The sequence below is a fragment of the Orbicella faveolata genome, unplaced genomic scaffold, assembly GCF_042242905.1.
Source record: "Orbicella faveolata isolate gen_17 unplaced genomic scaffold, um_ofav_v1 contig_25, whole genome shotgun sequence".
Classification (NCBI taxonomy): Eukaryota; Metazoa; Cnidaria; class Anthozoa; order Scleractinia; family Merulinidae; genus Orbicella; species Orbicella faveolata.
In genome coordinates, this window is record NW_028301553.1 from 13,084,203 (window position 1) to 13,095,000 (window position 10,798).

A 10,798-nucleotide genomic window follows, 5' to 3' on the forward strand; every position below is an offset into this window, starting at 1 on the left:
ACCTAGATGTCTTAATTACAACTCAGGTATAATAGCATATTAAAATTTTCAATGTCATTGATGGACAATATGCGTTAACTTCCTTAGCATATTTATCAAAACTTTGCTTTGGTACCGTAGTGTTTTAACAGTGGCTAGCTCCATTGACAAATTCCATCCTCATTTCGAAAAATAAAATTATTTCTACGTAGAAAATGGCTATTACAGGTTTCGTGACTCTGTGAGAAAATATTTTTTTCGAAACATTAAATTTCTTAAAATTGAATAATTTTAAGTTGCATAAAATAAAAATTCCTTCATATAAAGTGCATTTCCTAGATAACCTGTTTAATCATGTCCAAATTCGTTTTCTTTTATTTAAAATCATGAAATTAGAGCGCAATTTTGACAATCCTTTTAGGCAATACTCCACTTTGTCGTCTTTTTTAAAAAATTACGAGCCTGTACTGACTTAGTTTACAACAGCAAGTTTGGTGTGGTATATTTACAACATTTTCTCAAACTCATTAACAATTCATTACGTTTAAACAAAGGAAATCATGACCGTGACGGTGTTTGGATATCTGATCTTAATTGACATAGATTTTAACGATTTTAATTCTCCGTCTTCTCTTTAGTGTTAGTCTCGATTGAGAAGATATATCAAACACTCAAGACAGCATTTGACCACATTTCCAAACACCTCGAAGTTCGTCAATAATACTCCGCTGCGCGTCGTATTTTCAACTCTCTCCCGGTGCTTGGAAATGTGGTCAAACACGGTCTTTCGTGTTTGACATATTACTTCTTATGCAATTAGGCAAACGCTGTTTTCAAGTTCTTTTGGTCCCACCAAGTACGGGAAGGTCTTAATCTAGAATGGAGAGCAGTGCGTGAGGGAGGGGTTTTTAGCTTTCTCTGTCAGCTTTTCTTCCTTCTGCGATTTTTTTACCTAAAATAATGGGGGAGGGGAAGGCGGCCCCCCCCCCGGCCCCTCCCCTAGATCCGCCACTGGAGAGTACCAATCCTTTAATTAAAATCATGAAATTAGGACAAAATTATATATCGTCAAGACTAGTGTTAAAATCAAGTTTACAAATGCCAAAATGGTTGTCGGTCTTCACTCTCCGTCTTGCAATATCTTACAAGTTCAACGATGAGCACAGCGTGTTGCCCTGATTCCGATCGGTACGGACATGCCACCAGTTTCAAAATAATGCTAATTTATGCGTGCTGCATACTGATTTCTAGAAAATGAAGAGTGCCACAAGGAAGAAGACATCAGTTTTAGCTGTCGAATAAAAGTTTCGGCTTGTTTTTAGCTTGAGGAACATTTTCACAAGCTCAAAATGTCAGGCGATTAGCTTAAGTGCCTAGTCTTAGAGAAGCTTAGAGACGCTCTCAATGTTTTTTGGTTTTACCTACCCAAGCTAGATTTGCGATAAAAACTTAGCTTAAAGAATACTCTAAACCAGGAAAATCGTTGGGCAGGTAAATCCATGTACCAGATCGACTTTCTGGTCCACGAAATTGACCTAAATTTTGATGTGACGCACAACCGTCGAAGCGTTTTTACACTCGCTCCAGACTTTTCGTTCGAATATTGACCTTCGCTCGCGTTCGCAAAAAATACGACTGTTTTGCAGTCTACACATTTACTCTTAAGAATTTTGAAACAATCACTTCCAAGAAATGTTAACTGCTTTCCGAGAATGATTACTTGACCCCTCACGCCCTGTGATTGGCTGGTATACCTAGGTGGGCTCTATCCTCCGCGCTCATTTTGACCCTTTCCCTCTCCTTCTACGGCCTGCCACGCAGGCTAGATTTTGACATTCTCATATGAAATCAAAGATGTCATTATCAACAGTCACATAAAATATTTTGACGTCAAAATTGAACTTTAAGCATTCTTTCTTTAAAGGAAAGTCGACCCAGTAGTTAATTACCGCTAACTCTTCGGGTTTCAATGCCCTTTAGCGCCAGGGTAACCCTAGCAGCCTCAACTTGCTTCAAAACGCTTTTTAGCGTGAAATATAAAAGCTGGATCGTAATTGATTAATAACAAATATTCATTGCATATCAGCCAATCACTGGCCACGGTTGAATAGTCACGCAATAAATTCTCAGAAAATCAAAACTTTCTCGGAAGTAATGAATAAAGTGTTGATTACGCTATACGCCGAAGAGTGAGCCATTATCTCGTCAAGAGAAAAGCAGTTTCTCAAGCAAAAAATGCTTAGAAAAGATCAATGTTGGCGCTGTGACACCATTTGTTCACCTCCATCTCCAAAGGTCTCTTGCAGTGGATGCGGAATAGCGTTTTACTGCAGCGAGGTATGTAAACACAACGATGTGTTTCGTCATCAAGTTGATTGTCAAACGGCTGCCCTGAGGAGGAAGTGTGCTGGATGTGGAAGGGAAAAAACAGGACTGAAGCCTTGTGGTAGCTGTCGAAAAGAATGGTACTGCGACAAAGAATGTCAAAGGAACTCTTGGCCGACACACAAGGCCGACTGCCAAGCAATAAGCGCAAAAACAGAAGAGTTGTCCCGCCAGTTGGAAATATTCTACCACTCGGTGAAATCGATCATGGGTCCAGGTATGGGAACCGTCTACTATTGGGGAAACATGCCAGCCGTGGATCTGATCAACTTGCCGTTGAACGAAGGTGTCCAGTACAACAAGCCTTTATCGATTCTTGTTTGCGGCGTTGGTGACCCGAGAAATGTCCTACTTTCCTTGTCTCAGCTTCCAGACGGCTTTAACGAAGAGTTGACCTTTGTTTTGAACGACATCTGCTCCTGTGTGATGGCACGTACAGTTCTTTTGCTATACATGCTTATTAAAGGTAAATTATACTTTCATGTTTGATTTTATTAAAGATAATTTTATTCGGCGAAATTTAATTGTTATCTAATCGGAGGCCTTTTCTCTTTCTTCGTGATAATCAAGATAAACAAAGACCAATGGTTATTGCATGTTATAGCCCAGCAAGGCCACGAAAAACTGTATCTACATATACTCTAGGTGTAGCAAACATAATGAACAAGATAAATTTTTGTCACTTCCTTGTCTCGTCAAGGGAGACAGCCTTTCTCAAATAGGCACGCAGTACGTGCATATTGCAGGCTCATAATGTAGTTTAAGGGCTTAGATTTTTCGTCCTGGGACATATGTTAATGGAGAATCACAGCAAAAATGTATAAAAAGTGGTGTAATAAAAAATTTGAACAAAATTTTGTAGCAGTGCCAACATGTGGTACTGTTTATCATGTTACATAAGGTGGTTTTAGCATTTAGGTCTTTGGATCAAATCCTATTGTGGGCTATGAAAATGAAAGCTGCTGAGCGCTGCTTTGATTTGGTACATTTATAAAGCCGTGGTTTTAAGTCTCTGGATGAAATCCTTGAGTGTGACTTTTAAATGGAAGTTACGGAACTGAAGTGGTTTAAAAATATTGAACAGTACTTTTATCATTTTGTACAAGGTGTTGCTAACTCTTAACTGGGACTGTAAGTTTCACTCTGGTGTGTGGCTATTCAACAGAAACTATTTAGGAGTACATTCCTGTATCAAATTAACATTTACTATTTTTGTAAGTCTATTGATTTATCATCCATCACTAATGACAACTATGCATGACTGAGTGTGACTTGGCCATTTTACTATATGTATGATTCATAAGACCCTGTTAATCTTTTACAAGATAGTTCTAAATTGAAGAACTACCAATGTCAAACTAGTGTGTATGCATAATCTGCTACCCAGATCTCCATCATCATTGCTTACATGTATTCAGTTTCGTTATCTTTCTTCTCTACACTTGACGTACAGGAGGAGAGCAGATATCAAACTCTGTGACGCAGATTTGGTATTCACTGCGACTCAGTGAGGAAGACTTCAGGCTTGTGAAGAGCACCCTTCAAGAACTGATCCATGCATCCAGCCTTGAAGAATTGACAAGAGGCGCAATGAAGATGGAGCAAGACCATCTTCGCACACTCGTGCAAGTGTGGCGTACCTGGCTTGAACTTAGTTCTCGAGAGGGAGACTGGATTACAGAGGAGCGACGGAGAATGTTCAAGAGCGATCGCTATTCAAAGGATGGAATGGATTTGTACTTGAAGGAAATTCCAAAGGAACATAAAAAATCCGCCTCTGACTGGTTTGCCAATGGCATTTTGTTACCTAAGGGATCACGAAAAGATCTCACTCGTGAAAACTTTACTCTGACGGGCTTTCCTGCCGCTTTTCGAAATCAAATTGATGGCCCTTACCCATTTAGGTACATACTGGATCCTTCTGTAATTCCATTTGGCGTGTGGGATTACAAAAACGTTAAACAGCATTTTCACTGCGCCTCCCTACTTACGATGTACAGCCAGTATATAAGTCATGTGCTCCAGAAGTGCGTTGCGACACTGTCCACAGGACAGGTGAAGTTTCACTTCCTGTTGTGCGACTGTATGGAGATGACTCCATTCCTTCCTGCAGACCGGAAATATGACCGCGTCGCCACCTCAAACATCCCTGATTACCAGCCACTTACCAGCATCTTGGACATGTGCAAACCATTGTTGAACACAGCTAACCCCTCTGCTGTTATCATCACTGAATTTCAAAACTGGTCTAGTCATATTTCTCTGTTTCAAAAAGAATTACTTCATTCCTTAGAAACTGTGACAGGGAGCTTTCGTCAACAAGTGCTACAAGACACCCAAAATCCTGCAATTGCCTATTCCAACGAAAAAGTGGCCTTTATGCAGTATCACGACCACAGCAAAGAGTTCACCCAGTTTCTTCGCGCTGCCCTCCTTGTTACAGATCGCGAGACCCCGGATAAAGTGAATCGACGGCGCACATGGAGGTCAGTGGCTGATTATAATGGCTTGGTTGCACGTGACTTCCTTCGCTGCCAAAATCGAGTATTTCCGGCCAGGTGGATGCAGAACTGCCGCAGGGTTACCATGATGACTGGATTTGAGAGAGCCGTGGAATGGATTGTCAATCCGCAATAATGTTCTTAATCTTTCAAAGGAATACTGAAGGAAAACCTGTTCTTTTAAACAGTTCTTTTAGCAGGATTTCAATTTTCTGTGGTCTAATTTACCACCGTTTGATATTTTGTTCACCTGTTGATTTCCAGTTTAGAGTATTTCTCGTTAAATAAAGTTAATGATTTTTTAGATGAATAGCTTTGCGAAAATGGAGGATGTAAATGAATTTCTGAACGGGCTTTCGTAATTAGGTTTGACTTTTTTTAGCTCTACGACGAGAGCTGCAAATTATCATGACATTGATATTTTCAAATATCCTCCTTTAACCGCTCTTAGAATCGCAGGGGGCTGGGGGTAGGGGATAAGTGCCCCCACTGTCTTTAATCGTTGATACACTTGTCAATATTTTAGTTAAATCAAATCAGTTAAGCTTTGCGAATTTACGGTATCTGAAATTTATCCAATAACAATTTAGTAGGACACTTTTGATCGGCGTGTTTTTCCAAAGGCGGAATTTTCTTGTTCTAAATAATAAAGCCTATCTATGATATAGTTATTTTAAATTTTAGCGTTGTACTTTTTTTTTTCCTTGATTGATTACTTTTGAGTCATTTTTGGTGGCTCGGCTGACGTTTTGGGAATGCAAATTAGTAACGACTTAACATGTAAAAACGCAACAATATGTCCAAATTAACAATATTGAGAGTGCCGAGATATTTCTTACTAGCAAGATAAACAGATACCTTTATATTTCACAGGGCTCGTTTTCCTTTTTTGCCTGAGGGAGGGGGAAGCGGGGGGGTTGAATTGAATAATCCCTTCAAGTATGAAGTGTCTGAAAAGCTGGGAGCGGCTTTGGTTGTTACAGGGGAGAGCATGCAAGCGCACGTGTGAAGACTGGGGAGAGAAAAATAGAAGGCGTTTACTGCACGTTCTTTACCATGCTATCCTAGGGAGTCTTTGGGAGAGGTGAAAGCCAGTTTCAACAGATTTTAAGTTCTATAAGTATCATTTATTTGATACTCTATGAAGGTTTATATTCATCGCTTTTAACTGGTGACTGGAAAACGTTTCAAGCATTTTTTCATTTTTTCAGTTCCTCTTATTTGATAAAACTAATGCTTTGTGGTGTTGGACATCAGTCAAAACACAGACGGACAAAAATATAAAGAGAACGCTGATTGAAAGTTTTGAAAACGGAAATGAAGCGTCACGCTAACCTTGACTCAGCTAAGGGCCTAGGCCTACCTACGTGGAGAGATTGTTTTCCTTGTAACACAAGTCACTCGAGAACTTTTGATACATTTTTATAGCGAGCTAACTGGAAACTGCTTATATAAGAAATCAAAAGATTGGCAAAAAGTTAATCCTGGATGGAAAACTGACTTTGAAGGGGGAGCAAGCGAGCGATCCCCCCTCTCCGAAAAAAGCCTTGTCTACTAGGGATACTATTATAAACAGAATTATACAAAGTGAACGAGAAGGCCAGTTCTTATATATGTTAATAAGAAGGAGCAACTCTTCTTTCATATCAAGGCTCATTAAACAATGGCTACAGGTGAATTGGTAGTTAACTTTTCGACCAGGGAAAGCTTTAGTCCATGTGTATAGGATCTTCGCCGTTCTTTAAACAACCGCGCCGTCTGGTACAGGTCAAAAAAGTTGATTTCTGGCCAGACCTATATGAAATTTGCGGTTGCTATGGCAACGTCAAAAATGATGGTCACACAATTGACATAGTAAAATTTTTTCCGGAGGATGAATGAACAGCTACTGAAATTTCAGACACTTGAAGTAAATCGTCTTTTCAAAACTACGAAAAAATCTTATGGGGGGCGGGGGAGAACGGGATGGCATCCACCCCTTCCCTGCCCCGCTTGGGCGTCCGAGGGTTAAAAACTATCATATCTCTTTCCGAAAATAAGTAAACAGGTATAAATCACAATAATTGATCGCATGATTGTCAATGAGGGCCAATTCGGACCCGATCAAGGCAGGTCGAATTGTATCCCTAAAGAAACCGAAAGTGACAATGCACTCCCTTTGTTTAGCGTTACGCTTCCAATCTTGCACTTGGTAGTCGGGCGAAAGCCGACTATAGGTTGCAATGAGCAATACTGCGGACACGTAATAAAGGCTCAACCTTCTTTCCACGATGGAAAAGATATGTCGGATATCAATGAGTTACCAATGAACAGAAAATATGGCCAGAGCGTTACTACAGACGACCGAAGAACATTTACGAAAGTTTCAGGTGCTGATAAAGACAAGGTGTCTCGTGATCAAACTCTAGGAAACGACAACAAAGATGCCATGTTGGACTGCAAAAGTGGCTTTCATCAGAGTGAAGATAAACGTAATTAATTGTCATTTTTATGTGACCTCTATAATGATTATTACATTTACTATGTTTTTGCTCAAACAGAGTTCATTTTCAGCTGTTATTCTCCTAATAGTGCCATTAGTTTTGTCGATTTTGTGTGTATATTACATTCGCGTGTATTACATTTGTCTACAACAAAAGAGTGACGAATCAGCGTTGTGTGTGGAACAAAATGATGTTGAAAAGGAAATAAAATATGCGGAATAATTCAGGTCTCGTTATACGATGTTTGTTAATTGTAATATTAACAACAGTCAAGATGATACTATGTATTTTGGTGAAAATGCTGGAAAACAATGAGTTACTATGAGTTTGAGTGCTTTGATGTATAATAAGATAAATGGAATACATAGCTGTAATGACCTGGTACAAATTATGGAGATGGATAATAAAAAAATTATAATAATCTTTACCCTCGGCGGTGTTTATAGCACAAAGATTGTGGGGCCGAGCAAACAACTGTAAAATATTGCTTTGAACGCTGCCTCAATGTACAGAGCAGGTGTCTTTAAAGCAAATAGAATTACCTCAATGATTGCTATGTCTGAGAAAAATCACCAGCTTAATTATAGTGAAAGCTGCCCTCTGGTAATCTAAATCATTGTGATTCAATAAGTAATGGTAATAGGACTGAGTGGAGTCCAATTCAGTCTGTTATCATAAGAGTGATAACAAAATCGGAAGACCGCACAGCGGGAGTCCGATTTGTTTATCACGAGTATGATTACAGACCGAACTGGATGACACGAAGTCTTATTACCAATTAATCATAAAAATTACAATTTCCGAGAAAAGAAGAATAGCCAAGTTATGAAAGAAAAGGAAACTTTGCATTTAAATACCTACAAAGGAGATCTAAACATTCTCTGTACACTTTACACATACATCAGAGAGGGGGTTGGGTAGCAACTCGTAAGGTCTCACTTGAATGGCTTGATACCCTTTGAGAGGACAATAGAACAAACAACAGAAAAAATGCTCCTAGCCCTAAAACAATAACAACTGCTAACAAGTAAAAGAATTACAAGTTTACGAGAGCTGCTACACCTCTGAGAAACATTTTGCGCCAGTCTCAATTTGAAACATAAAAAGAAGTTAAGTAAGTAAGTAAGAACTTTATTTAAGTGTCAATGTATTTAGCCCATGTGGGCTGATTGGAGACACTGCCCACTATATAATGGACTGATATCACTGACTTGTCCCAAGTAAAACAAAGGGTAAATAAGCCGAAATTTAAAATTGAGATACTTTGGTCCTTATTTTCAGGGTGATGGTCCTTGACAATGGATCAATCGTGGAATTCGACTCGCCAATCAAACTACTGGAACAACGAGGACTCTTCAACGACATGACACGCAACGCGAAGCTGAACGTTTTGTCCATCAATTAAAACAAGTGACGCGGGGCAGTTGGTTCTGTGTGGTACTCGACAGATATTTCAGGTCCTAGACATCTGGAAATCTTTCACGACAACTAGTTCGTCATCTTTACTAATTTCGCTCAGATATGGGAATGACATTACTACTTTACCTTACATCTCTGAGTTCGGTTCGTTGCGAAAAGTGAAGACGAAATAAACTGAAAAAGTTGTTCGCTACTCTCACTGTTATGAAGGTTCCGGCAGTGGGGTTAACTGTTAGTCGTAAAACAGACAAAAATTCATCCGTTATTTAGGCGCAAAAATTAGAAACTTTTAAACGTTAGCCGTGAAAAGCAATTTTAACCACGAAAGTGAGCGTCTTTAGATCTGTTGTCAAGACTTTCTTGAGTTTGGTCTTGTGGCTTGAAAGCTATAGTAGTCTACAGTTCTTAAAACAATATTTTTTACGTCCCGGAATGGTCGTAAAATCTTAAGGTGGCCTAACACAGTTTACGCGCACCGTTTTGCTGATGCAATTCAGCGCGCGCACAAGGATTGCAAAAACAAACATGCCGTCAATAGAGCGATCATTGTATTTACTCAACACCCCCACTATCTGTGCTATTTTTCTCTATTATTGAACGCAGTGTGTTGATGGCTTTAGTCTTTTATTACAAAGATATGTTGGAAAAGCTAACGATGCAAAGAACCCAGCAATTCTCAGCGTTTTCTTTGTTACCGAAAGAACCCAGTTAAATGCAGTGCATGCGCGGTTGCTCGAAAAATTGAGACCCCCCGATTGCTTTTGCAGAAACCTGCCGATTTCTAACGATCCAGTAGTTAGAATTTCAAGAAATTTGGCAAAAAAATAGTTCAGAAACCACGTGAACGATCAATCACAAAAAATCTGAATTTTGACATAGGGAATTTTTAATAATACAGAACATGCAGTGAAAACGATTTACGGCGAATTACGAAAATCGTCTATGTCAAAATTTTATTAGAGCAGTGTTGACAGAGGGGATTTAATGTCAATTCGTAGTGGGCAAATGAAAAAAATCTAACGACTGGATTTTTTGTAAATAAAAAAACCCATTTTTTAAGCCTTGTTCACCAGCCCCGTTGCCATGGCAACAGCACACACCCAAGCCAAAATGCAAAAATAAACCCTTCTGTGGTTAACCTTGACTCTTGCAAAAAACGGGTGTCAAAGCATAAATAGTTTAAAAGTAATGGTAAATTAGGTATAGGCACTTGAACACTGTGTTCGGCCACCTTAAATATGTTGTAGAGAAGTCAAAATAAATTATTAACCTTTTTAAACAATGGAAGTTAATTGTTAACATCTGAAAACAATGGTAATAAAATCCCAATTCCTGTTAACCGTAAGCAAAATAAATTAAACATCAGTCGTTAAAGGCAGCACCCCATTGAGGCCTTCTGTTAAGTTTTGTAAATAAGCATTGAGAGCCGCTGCACCATAAAATGTTGCAACTGTGTTGCTCTGTCGTCTTCATTATATTGTTTGCAAATCAGTGTCTTCCACCGCTGTTCTTTATCAAACAAAGGTTGAAGTGAAAGACCAGTGGCAAAACCGCTCTGAAATTGATAGGAGTAGCACTTTGCATGCTTAAGTGGGTAGTGATCGGTTTGGGAGTCAGCCCTGGGGCATCGCAATGGACCTTTTCGGCGATACGGCGGCCAATTTGAATTATGTTGTTTCAAATAGCTATTTTGGAATTCTTAGGTGGCAAATAAATACTAATTTGCCCCTTGGGCATGCCATAATAGCTATTTGAAACAACATAATCCAAAATAGCCGCCGAATCGCCAAAAAAGTCCATTATAGAACTTGATGAAGTCGTTCTATTGCAAAGGGTTCAGTAGTTTGAGTAATTTTGTCCACGTAAAAAATTACCCTTAGCCCTCGGTACAAGATGGGAGGGGGTGATGGAACCTCTCCCCTGGGATTTTCGTTCTGTTAAGGCACAGCGACGTAAATTTAATTGATTAGATAGCCCTGAGCTTCCTCTACAAGATGATACGAGTTTTGGTTATGACGTCATGTAACCTAC

The 10,798-nt window shown here is 39.3% G+C and overlaps 1 protein-coding gene across 1 annotated transcript; it reads left to right on the plus strand.

Annotated features, from left to right (window-relative positions):
- Positions 1 to 2,129: 2,129 nt before the first annotated feature.
- LOC110055823 (uncharacterized) lies at positions 2,130 to 5,543 on the plus strand. Its single transcript, XM_020762235.2, has 2 exons — positions 2,130 to 2,830; positions 3,818 to 5,543. The coding sequence occupies exons 1-2, from the start codon at positions 2,215 to 2,217 to the stop codon at positions 4,999 to 5,001; spliced, it is 1,800 nt and encodes a 599-aa protein (XP_020617894.1). The 5' UTR covers positions 2,130 to 2,214; the 3' UTR covers positions 5,002 to 5,543.
- Positions 5,544 to 10,798: the final 5,255 nt, after the last annotated feature.